This window comes from Penicillium verrucosum, assembly GCF_028828655.1.
Source record: "Penicillium verrucosum strain IBT 35672 chromosome Unknown utg000001l_segment0_segment0, whole genome shotgun sequence".
Lineage (NCBI taxonomy): Eukaryota > Fungi > Ascomycota > Eurotiomycetes > Eurotiales > Aspergillaceae > Penicillium > Penicillium verrucosum.
In genome coordinates, this window is record NW_026643210.1 from 13366308 (window position 1) to 13379779 (window position 13472).

At 49.9% G+C, this 13472-nt stretch overlaps 4 protein-coding genes across 4 annotated transcripts; 1 reads left to right on the forward strand and 3 right to left on the reverse strand.

Annotated features, from left to right (window-relative positions):
• Positions 1-34: 34 nt before the first annotated feature.
• Positions 35-2050, reverse strand: N7516_004912 (fungal specific transcription factor domain-containing protein; the record flags this gene model as incomplete). Its single annotated transcript, XM_057217632.1, has 2 exons — positions 35-1783; positions 1913-2050. 2 exons carry the CDS (start codon positions 2048-2050, stop codon positions 35-37), a joined length of 1887 nt encoding a protein of 628 aa, XP_057079515.1.
• A 513-nt stretch (positions 2051-2563) lies between these two features.
• Positions 2564-4544, forward strand: N7516_004913 (uncharacterized protein; the record flags this gene model as incomplete). Its single annotated transcript, XM_057217633.1, has 2 exons — positions 2564-2614; positions 2709-4544. The coding sequence occupies 2 exons, from the start codon at positions 2564-2566 to the stop codon at positions 4542-4544; spliced, it is 1887 nt and encodes a 628-aa protein (XP_057079516.1).
• Positions 4545-5518: 974 nt separating this feature from the next.
• Positions 5519-11484, reverse strand: N7516_004914 (DNA-binding ATPase; the record flags this gene model as incomplete). The annotated part of the gene is made up of 5 exons (XM_057217634.1): positions 5519-5867; positions 5933-7508; positions 7540-11333; positions 11400-11417; positions 11474-11484. 5 exons carry the CDS (start codon positions 11482-11484, stop codon positions 5573-5575), a joined length of 5694 nt encoding a protein of 1897 aa, XP_057079517.1. The 3' UTR covers positions 5519-5572.
• Positions 11485-12624: 1140 nt separating this feature from the next.
• N7516_004915 (uncharacterized protein) lies at positions 12625-13445 on the reverse strand (the record flags this gene model as incomplete). The annotated part of the gene is made up of 3 exons (XM_057217635.1): positions 12625-12925; positions 13009-13145; positions 13277-13445. The coding sequence occupies 3 exons, from the start codon at positions 13443-13445 to the stop codon at positions 12779-12781; spliced, it is 453 nt and encodes a 150-aa protein (XP_057079518.1). The 3' UTR covers positions 12625-12778.
• Between the last annotated feature and the right edge of the window lie 27 nt (positions 13446-13472).

Consider the following 13472-nt stretch of genomic DNA (forward strand, 5'->3'; position numbering starts at 1 on the left):
CAACCAACGAGGATGACCCCAAGAATTCCATATTTTAAGTGTGATATGCAATTTCGGATATCATTTGCTCCCAAGTTTCAAGGTCAGCAGCTTGTGGAAATGCAAAATTCTGATCTTCCCACACTGCAGGCCACATCATATCGGGCGAAGAATCAGGTGGATGAATGGACGAGGCGCCCGCTGCAATAGACTCAATATTCGTAACTGTCGACATCATCGGATTCCTTTCGCGCTCCTGTGCCATAAAGTCCGGCAATACTTCAGGTGGACTCATTGGGGCCTGATCGCCTGGCTGGTCGGTGGCTTGGGCGAATCCAGTAGTACGGATTATACACAGCTCTACTACTTTAACCTCCGCAAGACCAAACTCGTTTAGCCAAACATCCTTCCGTAACCTTTCGCAATATTCCTCAAGATCGTTCAAGATTGCCGCAGTTTGGGGGGCAATTGGTCGTCGCACGGCAATAATACCCAGGATGAAGGCACTGTTGAACATATTGTGGGTTCCTAGTGCCCATCTCATATTTTCTGATGTTCCATAATTCAAGGATTGCAGTCTGATTTTCAGATCGGAAGATGCCGAGGAGATGCATGCCTCGTGACTAAGGCTGAAGCGATTGGTTATGGACTCACGCAGAAGATAAGGTCGGTGCAGAGTGATTCTGGCAAAGTGGAAAGTAGAGTGCAGGTAGAGGCGATGCCAAGGTAAAAATGTATGCGACTCATCCAGTGAGAGCTCGGGGTCTTCCACGGCAAAGTATGGTGGGAGTTTATCCTTCCATGCAACAAGCTTGTTGTCCATCTCGATCACCATATCGTACGATGCGGGATATAAACCGAAGCACCGGTCTTGGATTTCACCTGCAATTTTACCTAGATCACTGCCGAGGAGTGTGGCTGTGCTCATTGTGGGATAGCTCAATCCATGAGCTGTAGCAATAGAGGACTCTTCATCGGTCAATCCATCCAGCCATACATTTTCGGGTGCTTTGATAAGACACATATGATCCGAGATCGCATACGGTCTGCCGAGAGCAAGGGCAATAGTCTTGTCAAGCAAGTACAGATTGCTCCAGAGGCGCCTTCTAGTTTCAGTAGCTTTTCTCGATAGCCCCCATTTTTCTCCATCTATATGCATGCCTTGTGCTTGGGCCATGCGCATGGCAAAGCTGATGGTGAGCCAGCTCTCTGCGACTTGTCTGGTGTATAACAGATATCGCGTAACCATCAAGCCTGCTCTGACAAGATCTAAACTCTCGCCGTGGAACGATGGTGATATAACGATTGCTCTCCTGGCGGCCCAGTAGAAACGAAGGGACGCTTCTTCACTTTCTTTCCGTTTTTCGGGCGAAGAGGTCGTAGGACTGTCCAAGAGCACACTAAAAGCGAGAATGATGAACAAAAGAGCAAGCCAGCGAAGATCTACTCCAGCAATTTCGTCGAATCCAAATTTTCGGCCCCAGAATTCTGCAAATTGAGATCTGAAGGTTTCAGGGTGAACTGTGTCGATAGCCCAGTTAATCTCGGTTAGGAATTTCTCGATTAGTCTATCAACGGTCACTTTATTCCGTGGTAAGAGGCCAAGTAAATCCCAAACCTGCGAAAAAGGTCCAGAGTCATTCCGAAACGATTGCAAAGAATCCTTGCTAGATAGCAAGCTCATAGGGGGCAGATCGGGAGCTGACTCCTGAATCATGCGGGCTGCCACCTGGTGGCCAAAGTATGAATTACCGAAGAAGCTAGGTGCTCCCCGGGCAATATACAACTGCCCCAACTCTGTGCCCTGGGTATCTGCTATGGGACTTCACTATTAGCTGTGATCTACGTTTTTGACAGTGGAGATATCCGGTACCTGCTGTGTTCACTCTTTCTGGTGGCATCACATGATCCTTTTCTTTTTCCGGCCATTGACATAGTTGAGGAACTCCACGCTGGACACAACGAGAACAAGGCAGTTCTCTGTTACATTTCTGCTTCCTGGCGTGACATTGGGAACAGGAAGTTGTTTTTCTTCCCCGTCTTGCTCTAAGGCGAGAGTCGAGTGCCACATTGTTTCTCTTTCTTTCATTGGTGCTCATGGTTTTCATTATAGGATCCCAAGCGCTAGTAGTCAGGAGTTGTTGAATTGTAGAAAACAGAAGGGAGTGAGCCGAGGTCTTCCAATGTTAGCCTTAGGGATCAGGCCTACAGAGGTGCTCGCTAGTTACAACATAGTTAACTGTTTAGTTATATCCTATTTACTTCCCAATGCAATAAGAATTAGACGAATATATGACTTTATTTAGCCATGATGGATTGATTATTAGTATTATTGTTCTAGAATTGAAGGGAAATATAAAAAGGTAAGATGAATATAAGAACATTGGAAGTATGAAAGTGTCCACTGGACGTTTGTATTGCTGAGTCATCTGACGTCAAGCCCGGGCGCGTTGTTTACTTTTTGGGCTTCGCTTCGACTTTTGATGCTTCCCCCCCAACTCGACCTATTAATCCCCCCTGCACTGCTTATTTGGGCTATTGCAGTCTTTTGATATTTTGATTCCTTGCATTTGCGCCTTCAATCATGGCGATTCGCCGTTCCGCGCGCATTCGTCGTGCCCAGAGCACCCCGGAGGTGAGTAACACAGCAACAACCCTTGTTGTGGAACAGATTGAGGTCCTCACAACCATTGAAATCGCGGTAAACTAACTTTCATTATTCTATTCAGGTTGAAGAGACCCCTCAGCCAGTCGCAGCTTCCAGACTTCACTCTGTTGCCGAAGGCGAAGAGACTGACAGCTCCGAACTCCCACTCGTCCAAACCCCCCTTGCAAAAACTCCCTCTCAGAAAACTCCTCGTGCGTCTGTTCAACAAAAGCGCGCTGGCATGAGGACCCCCACTAGCGTGACTGCAGCCCGTCCGTCCCGCGAAGAAATGCATCCCAGCAAGGCACAACAGAGCACAACCAAACACGCAGACTCGGGCCTGCTTCTCGGATTTAACCCCGTTAAGAAAGATGCCAATGGCAATGTAGTCAAGCTCGGAATCAGCGACGACACCCCGACCAAATCCAAAGCGTCTCCGGCAACTGACCAGTTTGGGACTCCAGGGTTCGAATACAACCTTCACTCCCAAGAGATCGAACTCAGCGACGAAGCCAAACTGCTGATGGAAAGCGTTCGTGCTGATACTGCTCGAATTAGGGCCCAAAAGGTCCAGGACAACTCAGAGCAAGAACGTGGAGATCACGAGGTCGAACAAATTCATGGAGACCGAAAGATCGCCATGCCAAAGGGCAAGACCAACCGCTTCAGCGACATCCACATGGCCGAATTCAGAAAGATGGACTCCATTGCTGGCCACGCTTCATCTTTCCGTGCTATTAACGGTCGCTTCCAGCCTGTTACCAAGTCCCTGAAGCGGTCCAAGTCCAAGGCGCAGCTTGACGAACCAGAGAGCCAGAACTCGTCCCCTTCTCGCTCTGCCTCTAAGATCTCAAACCTGTCCACTCCCACGGCCGCTACAACAGCTAAGCGTGTCAAACACAACCAAAGCGAAGATACATCCACTCGTCATAAATCAAAGGAGCAAACGCAGAAGGTCGAAACCCCTCGTCGACCTGCAGGTCCTCGCCCTCGCCCTCGCACAAACGTTCGCAGTTCCCTTATGACTCCCACACATGCTTCGCTTGCTCGTACTACCTCTACTAGCATCAAAGCACCAAGGACCTCCATGATTCCATCCTTAAAATTATCTCCGGCTGCCAAGACAATGGCCTCACCTCGAACTCCTCGCACTGATTTCAACCCACGCCTCAAAAGCAAATTGCCCACCCTTGGTAACCTTAGATCTATTCTTCGTCGGCGCCAACCACTTTTCTCCCGCGACCCCGCCAAAATTGCATCTGGTACCCACGTTGCGGCGCCCGATTTCAATCCCAAATCGCTCTTTGGAGGAGCTGGTGATATGAGCGACTCCGCTCCAACCCCTTCGCCAAAGAAGCACGTTGAATTCACTCCGAGTGTCAAGTCTCGTCATGAACTTGCTGTTGCTTCACCCTCTCCTTCCAAGGGGCCTTCCGCTCAGCGTCGTTCCATGGCTGGAGATGTAGTCTATCCCACTCTCCCGGCTCTCACTCCCGAGAAGAACTCGGCTGTCTCAACTTCCACTACTCCTACTTCTGAATTCAAGTCCATTCGTCATGTTCGCAAATCGGATTCCGGCGAACAGCCAGCTCCATACCAGGAGCTTCCCGTGGTGACTCATGGCATTTCTCATGGCATTATCAATAAAAAAAGGCACCGCAGCGAAGTTAACGACGAGGATGCTCCCAGGGCTGCAAATACTGAGAATGTACCACCTACCGATGTGAAGTCTGGTGAACGCAGCAGCAAGAGGTTCAAGTCCAACCCGCCTACTCCAAGCCCGGTTAAGAAACGTCTTACCAAGACTCCTGTGCGTCCCTCTGGCCAGATTGGCACTCCCGCTAGCAAGCAGAAGAGTCGTGGAGTTCTCAGCATGAGCCGCCTCGACATGCTTTCGAAACCGAAGAGACAAGCCTAAACATACAATGACCTGATGAGCACACACCTGGCGCGTTAGGCCGCGTCTCTGATGAATTGTTTTTTTTTCTTCTTTTTTTTTCAGCCTTATGATCAACCTAGTACCGCTTTTTTGTTACTACATTTTTTACCTTTCTGGGCCCTTGCAGTCCAGCCCACGCTGCAGTAATGCCCTTCTGCGGTGTCAACGAACCAACATTTCCATTCTTGATTTGTATCTACACTAACATTTTTGAGGGTCTTCGGACCCTCCCCACCTTACGGGATATCTTCGTTTCGTGCCTGGTGTTGTTTTTCTTCCTTTCTTTCTTTCTTTGCCCGTTCATCGGGTAAACCTTTTGTGGGGAATACGGCGTTTGCTATGCTTTCGAGCTATTACTATTGGGAATGTTCTGTGGGGGTTTTGTTTCTGTGTATCTATTGTCAATGGACATTTTGAAATCAAATGAATTCTGTGATAAAATCGTGGAGACAGTAAAAGTATGGTCAATTATGTGCATTATATGCTAGCTATCGATCTCCCCAACAACGTAGAGGTAAACAATCCGCTAGTTTACATCACCTATGATTTACGAAGGAAAAGATACATAGGTATGAAGGTTGTGGATGGATCAAAGGATTTGATTTGCTATGTACAACATACAGAAATTAGAATCTCCATCCATTGTGGACATCAAAAAGCTAGCAATACATGAAGGGTTCGAAGAAGAGTAGAAAGAAGAACGAGCAGAAATCAAAGGGCCTTCCCAGCGGTGGAACAAATACTAAACAAGCGATTATGCTCCGGTCTGCGTTGCAGACAAGAGCCTCCATGGTATAGGACGGAGAATGGTACAGTGACATTAAGCATGACAATCATTTGGGGGGTTGTGAGGATATGGGGTAATTTTTTCCGGGGAGGGTTGAGTCGAAGGGGTGTGAAAATGTGAACCAGACGCAGACATGCATACGAAATGCAAACAAAGCGAGATAGATATCGAGCCTGGACAGTAGAAAGGTTCGGGTCAGGGATGGGCGGCGCAGTATGTATCAGTTTTTCATGGTTTCCAGGAAAGAATCCAGGTTGTATTCTTCCTGGTACTGGCGGTCATCCCAGAGCTCGCCCAGGTCGTCTAGCCAGCCCTTCTTGCCCTTCTCCTTGACCTCGCCGTCAATATCGACCATGTCGACTTCATTGCCGGCTGTGTCGCTTGGCTTCTCGGCTGTGTCTGCCGTTTCACCAAGATTAAACAGGTCAAGCAGTTGATCTGTGTCCATTGTTCCGAGCCCGGCGTTCTGTTGATTGACCACGGTGGAGGCGACGTCGATCTTGAATCGTTGCAAGCTGCGGCGGGGTTCATGTTAGTTTCTATGCATGTGCGGGGTTCTTCTTGAATGATAATAACTTACTTCAGGATCTTCTCCTCCAGGGTACCACGCGTGATCAGGCGGTACACGTTGACAACCTTCTTTTGGCCGATACGATGGGCACGGTCCATAGCCTGGATATCTTTCTGCGGGTTCCAGTCGTGCTCCACGAAAATGACGGTGTCTGCACCAGTAAGGTTGAGACCCAGTCCACCAACACTGGTGGTCAGGAGTAAGACGTCGTAACTAGGGTCGGTGTTGAATCGGTTAACGATATCCTGGCGCTTGGTTGCTTCCACGCCTCCGTCCAGGCGAAGGTATTGAACAGATGGAAGGAGTTTCTTAAGCACATCGTTCTGCACAATGTCCAGCATCTCCTTCATCTGACAGAACACAAGGGCTCGGTGGGGGCTGACATAGCTTGCGCCTGTATCCAGTTCACCCTCTGCCGTGTGGTCAAGGCCAATGCCGCAATCCACCAGCAAATCTTTCAGGGCGTTTAGCTTGGGTGCGTGAGAAAGATCTCTGATGTTCGAACGTTTGGAAGTTAGGAAGGTTTGCACCTCGTTGTACTGCTTGTGGCCTTCCTTGACAACCAAGGCAGGAGAGTTACATAGACGTCGCATGTATTGAAGCGCCTGGAAGATATGCTCTTTGTCGCCTCGGTCTGCGCTGCCCACCTTGTCTGCCAACTCCTTCTGCTCCTTCTTGGAGAAGTCCTCGAACAATTTCTTCTGCAGCTCACTTGGATCGCAATAGTAGTTCTGGATAATCTTGGGAGGGAGGTCGTTCAAGACTTCCTCTTTCAGACGACGGAGTAGGAATGGCAGGACCTGTTTGTGGAGTGCCTCGATTGCCAAAGCGCCTGCCTCTTGTTCCTTGGAAGAGGATTTACTGAAACGGCTCGCTGCAATAGGCTTGGCAAACCGATCCAAGAAGACCTTCTCTGTTCCCAAGAAACCGGGCATCAAGAAGTCAAACAACGACCACAGTTCGAGGACGTTATTCTGGATTGGAGTACCAGACAAGATCAGACGGTGGTTGCTCGCCAGCTTTTTAACTGAAGTTGTGATCTTGGCCTTGGGGTTCTTAATAAGATGGCCTTCGTCGAGCACGCAGTAATTGAAGTTGATAGGGGAGAGGATATCGTTGTCATTGCGGCAAACATCATAGGAAGTTACAATGACATCTGTGGTGGCCAGCAGGGGTTGAAGCCTCGACCGTTCCGCGGGGGGGCCAACATATGCAATGCAACTTAGGAATGGAGCATACTGCTTGACTTCCTGCTGCCAATGTCCAGACAGAGAAGGCGGACAGACAATCAAAGAAGGCAGTTTTCGAGAGTCTGTCGATTGACTCTTGGTGAACTCCTCCGCTCGCATATGGTGGTCACTTGCCACGATACAAATAGTCTGCAGGGTCTTACCAAGACCCATGTCGTCGCAAAGAATGCCATGGAGATTGTAGCGATTGAGGAAAGCAAGCCAGTTGACACCATCCTGCTGGTAAGGTCGAAGCTCAGCCTTGATAGCGACTGGAATTTCGAATGGCTCAACCTTACGCACGTCCAGCATCTGGGACATGAACTTCCTCTCTCGGTCACGGCCCTTGAGCAGCTCTTCCGAGAAGCCAGGGGGGGTCGGGAATACCGGCCTCAAGGGGAACCAGTTTGACAAGGGTGGCGAACGATGTTGTTGCTAGAAGGCGCACATCATTGTCGGAGTCGCTCATTCGGCCAAGGACAGGAACCACGAGGAAGATGACATAGGGGAGAATTCCATCTTCCATAACATGGATCAAATGATAGATGCACTCAATCGCACCTTGGCGGTGATTGACATCCAAACCATTATTAATGATTGGTAAGACCTTTTCAACCAGCATTGTCATGCCCTTGACGGTGATGACACTACAAATTGTAGCGAAACATTTGGCTGCTGCGTAGCGAATGACAGAAAGTCGGCACTGCAAACCCTTGGCGATAATCGGCATAAGGTCGATAACCCATTCGTGGAGGCCCGGATGGAACTTGGGCAGCAGAGCCCGCAGTGTAGACAGACCATCCACGATTTCTTGGCCAAGTTCGTTCTCTGGGTTAATGATGTTCTCGGGAAGTTCATCTTCTGCCAAAGCATCTCGCAATGGCCGTTCAACCAATTTTGCGAGATTCGGAACCTTTTCCAAAAGCTCAGCACCGAACTTGACTGCCAGCTGCTCCAGCGCATCCTTAGCGCCACGACGCATAATCCGTGCCTCTCTTGCCTCTCTTTCAAATTTGGCCGCATCGGGATGGTCGCGTCGGTCTTCTTCTTTGCGTAGCGACAAGATTGATTTTTCCAATTGCACATTGTGCGGGAACTCAGGTGTCTCAGAAGTGTCAACACAGCAGTATTTTACCAAGTTTCCAATGATTTTGTCCACTGGTCCACGCTTCGTGGCAGCTGTGTAGTGTTCGATGAGGCCTGCCACTGCTGTCGCAGAGCGCTGCTGGAGTTCTAAATTCTCCTCTTTCTTGACACTGTCCATCATACCCTTGATGATGTGACCAGGCTTCTTGGGGATATCACGCAACGCGACCAAGGCACCAGCAGTGGCAGCTAGAACACGCATGTCCCGCTGTTCCCTCATCAGCCGTGCCTCCTCGACGGCGGATTGTGCAGTGGTACGAGTATCATTCAAGACTTGCGTAGCAGTGATTCGTTGGGCCGGTGTGAGGTTTTTCTTCAGTCGATCAAAGTCAGGACCAACAATTTTCTCAGCGTCCGCCAAGGAAAATGCATTAGGCCCGGCTTCTGAGTCGCCCTGAACGACCACAGCCAAGGTTGGCAGCCGAGAAGGTGCCACATGCGCATGGTCCCTGAAAGTGTTCAACAATGAATGGCACTGGGAGCGCGCGACATGAAGGTAGCACGCAATGTCCGCATACCAGGATGGGCGCTCGCCTTCGAGAATTGGTCGAAGACGGTCACACAAAGACGAGCGATATTTGCTCTCTGGTCCGGATTGGCGAGCATACTCTTCCATGACCATGGCCGAAGCAAGCTGCGTTGTGGAAGCAGAAACATTAAGACCATCCAGAATTGCCGGCCAAAGGCTTGGTAACTCATTCTTGTCCCAGAACGATATCAGCTCGCCCAACGCCTTCGCGGCGTATATCTTGGATCTCAGCATGGTATCTGCACCAACGAGGTCAATGTCACCGGAAAGCATGTGTCCGTCCACGTTGTGAGCTGAGGGCGGGGGTTGTTCTTTTTCTTTCTTCTCCGATTTGCGCCTCCGTCCCGCCTTGATCTCAGCCCCGCCTGGAATAGAAGCAGGGGGAGAGCCTTTGGAAGGGGTAGGAGCCGGGAGAGCGGCGGAGAATGGCAGACCAGACGGTTTGATAAAGAGCGAGGTGTTCATCGGGATGGGGTACCGGGGAACGCCGAAAGCGCCCAGAGTGAGAGTGACAAGCGGCTGAATGGAGTCAGATAATTCCTCGTCGGATTTGAATGAGCCGCGCAGCTCAACCGCGTTAAGGAGTTCAGACCACACTTGGCCAGACAGTTTCAAAACACCCTCGTTCCGCTCCACGAGAAGATTTTGGAAAATCAAGCGCAATGCCTTGCCATCTACCCAGTCTGTGGTGCGCTCGCCCTCCAGCTTCAAGAATGTCATGAGAGCCCGAAGGACAGCCGAGCGAACGCTGGTGATCGTATGGCGGAGGAATGGGTAGAGACGGGGGACAAGTTTTCCAAATGACGCTTCCGGATCATCTGCAGCGTTGGCCTTCATAGCATCCAGAACTTGAGAGAATGTGCACAGCTTGGCCAAAAGGTCCATCACAGAGCCTGTACTAGCACTAAGATCGTCCTGTAGATTGGAGAGACAGTCCCAGACGATATTCATCAGAGGGCCAAGAGTGTCAGTCCGGGAGGACACAAACTCCTCTGCAATAGGAACAAGTGTGGCGGCGCTAACAGCCCGAACATCATCATCATAATCAGCGAGGCCTTTCATGACAGCTTCCAGGACGCCATCCATCATGTTGGAATCATTGACAAGCAAGTCCTTTCGGACTGCGACGAGGTACCGCAACCCGATCATACCACCATGGCAGACCTCCCATACGGGGCGGTCCAGTCCTAGGTCAGTCTGCATTATGATCCGGTATAGGCATCGGTAGACCGCTCGGACTGAGTTCGGGTGTAGGTGTGATAGAAGAGCACCGAGAGTCTGGCCCACGGTTTCGCGAATTGGCGCAACCACATTGTCTGAAATGTAATCACCAAATCGGTCAAGCATCAGAACGCAGAGCAGTCGGCATGACAGGTCATCCAGCCACCGGCGGTTGAGTGCGTCATTTTCTGAGCGATTTTTACCATCCAAGCGGCCAGCTGCCACGCCCTGGACCCTGATCACTTCACGCAGGGCCATTGCGGCACCATGTCGAACTTCCCAGTTAGAATCAAAAATGTCCATAGTTAAGAATTCGCACATGTGTTCAAGAGGCCATCCTGCACCCTGCTCCACAATCTCTGGCTGGATATGGGGCCGCTCTGGGGCGGCAGCTCCTTTGAATTCAGTAACAAGCTTAGAATCGTCATCTTCTTCCGTGCGATCAAATGAGAAATAATCAGGTTTTGTGTCGCCGTTCTGGTCATCTCCGTTCTCTGCTTTAACAGGATGGGGAGTTGTGGCCACCGGGGTTGTGACAATATCGGACTGTCGACGGGAAGACAGATCCACGACACGGACCTTATTAGCCCCCATCTTGGCATTCTGTTTGTTTTTCCGTTTGAGCTGATTGAGCTGTCGCTTGCTCAGCCCCCCATCCTCCTTCGTCGCACTTTCGCTGGGCGAGGAGGGTCGGTGGGAGGGAGCTTCATGCAGACTCTTGTGAGAGATTGGCGGAATAGTCGGCTCATGCTTTGGGGCAGGAGTTACCACTTTAGGAGCTAATTCAATATCCTCGATCAGGTCTTCTTCGAGGCATTCGCCTTCGAGACCCAACCGCGAGGTCAAAGTCTTCTTCTGGTGCTGCAGGCGTGAAGCTGGTTCCATGGACGCAAGGGAGTACTCATACTCCTTGCCCGCACTGCCAAGCAGCCGCTTACCGTATTTTAATACGGAGGGGATGTCCAAGGTGTCAAGTTTGAGGAAACCATCAGCCAGGATTGGTTCTTCAGATTTGACCTCGGACTTAATCTCCACATCATCTTCGTCTGCTGCAGACTTGATCTGCAGTCCATCATCCTCGTTTGGATCATAAACCTCTGCGTTGGAGACAATCAATCCAATAGCTTTGGCAGAAGCCGTCCTTGTATCCCAGGACTTGGATCTGAGGTAAGGCAGGATGCGCCCGAGTAGATTAAACAACTCATCTGGATGCTGTTTTTGTACATCTGCAAGCTGCTGAGCAGCCGTATTCCGAATCAATTGAGTGCTGCCCGTCTCAAGTAGCCTGTATTGTCATTGGTCAGTGGTCAGTTGTTTTCACGTGATTTCACGCATTTGGTCGAATACTCACGTGACGAGGCGGTCGAGTCTAAACTGGGTTAGCTTCACGTGACAGGCGCGTAGTGATTGGTTGAAAGGACTTACCGGGAAGCCATCGCGGGTCTTCACTTTTCTCCCGACTATGCGGCACAATTTGAATATGAGAAGGGGAAAAAAAGAGAATACCGCAAAGAAAAGAGCTATTGCACGCGACAAAGCGCGCAATTAGGGTGGAAGGACCTCGATATGAAAAACAAAGACCAAACGCCCAACACCTCAAGCCGCGATGCTGAGTCAGCGGGGGGATTTAGATTTAGTACACAAGAGCGAGGGTCGAGGTCACGCAGCCGGGTTTATATCATTGGGGGTGCTTCTGCCCGGCGCGCTGGTCCATGTTTGGGTCACTCCGCCTAGGCCGTTTATGGCTTAGCGCGGGCGGTGGGCTTCCACTCACAGGGCGTCGATTTTTTTTCCTGCTGCTGGAAAGATCACGTGAGTCAATCAAACGCGTTGGATGACATAGAGCATTTAGATTGATCAAAAATACCCGGTTTAATGTATTGGAAGATATTATGTTGAACTGACCTTCCGTGAATAATACAAGTCAAGGGTTATCTGAAAATTCGTTCAAGCTTTGAAGGAGGGAGTAATGCCAAGACATGCCAGATGGCCTCTTCTAAGTTCAAGGAATCATGAAGATCAGCAGTGTGTATGTATGTTGATGTAGTTATAGCTAATAGTTTTACCTAGGTATAATATTTGAACGATATTTGATCAAATCGCGGGTTCAAAAGTGATGCCTTTCTATACGTATATATAGATAAGATGTCAACCCAATTTTGTCGCTATCCAAATGCACACTCCGAACTATATATATCCGTTATATAGATTATCATCCTTGTCAATCCTTTTTCTTTCATGCTTTCTTACTTTCCCCCTCGACCCGAGCATATAAATTATGCCTGCGACCCTAGATCTTTGTTATAAATACAGTCAAGGGCTTATGGCGTCATACAATTCTTCAAAGTATAATTCCTTGAAGTATATAAAGAGAAAACTAGCTATACAAAGAACCCCGGGATAAGCGGCTAGACGCGTGGGACTGGTAATTCGACCTGTTTCCCGTGCTCAATCACAGCCCATGCTTATCTCGTCAATTAGACTTCTGAGATCGGGTATATATCGTCCTACATGCCGACATCTGCCGTTTCGGGAATCCATTATGGATCAAGCACATCGAAATCAAAGATAAAGAACTGTTTGTCGTTGAATTGGAGTATCATTTCGCACTGACAGGCCTGAAAGTCAACCAGTTAAGCGTTTCTATACAGTCACAGGCTCCGGGCAAAAGTCCCGAGGCGGAAACACGGAATCACACGCATTGAAAAAGAATAAGCAAATCCTTCCCATTCACCGTTGGCTCAGCACATTGGCTGCCTCCTCTTCCTTCCCAAGTAGACCCAAGCTCCGGATTTGCTCAGCCTTAGGGGCGTTCTCTCGCGGGTGTGCGGCCTCGGCCTTGCGATAGGCAGCTTGCATCTTCATAGTGCGGAGAGCCTGTTGTTCCAATTTCCCATTATTAGACTCAGGTCCATCATTCAAGTGTGCGGGTATCTCGATCGAGCGGGGATTGCCCTTACCTCTTTCCGGTGGTGAAGGCACTCATAGTAATCGTCCAGGGCGGGCACACACTTCTTCTTGCCGCTCGCACCATCGCCCGAGTTCACCACGTAGCAACCAAGAACCTCTTGCCAGAAGGGATAGCAGCGGCCGGGACCTAGAAAAAGCCATAGTACGTTAGCCGGTTTTATTCGTGGAGGAGGGAACTGCGTGCGCAAGTTGTGATCCGAGGGCATGTCGGCGCGGACCCGAGCAGGTTCTCCGGGGAAGGGGAAAGTGAGCACATACCGCCGTTGTTACCGTAACCGGAAGCCATTGTGATGTGTAGAAGAAGGTAATTGCGTAAGTGGTAGGCACAGAGACCGCGAAAAAGGTAGTGATGAAGTGCCGGTGGATGCGACTCTTCCCTTTCGTTTCCGACTTGGTCTGTGCGCCCCGCCGTATGCAACATGGTCATCGCCAACTATGAGGCCACCTCACTGGA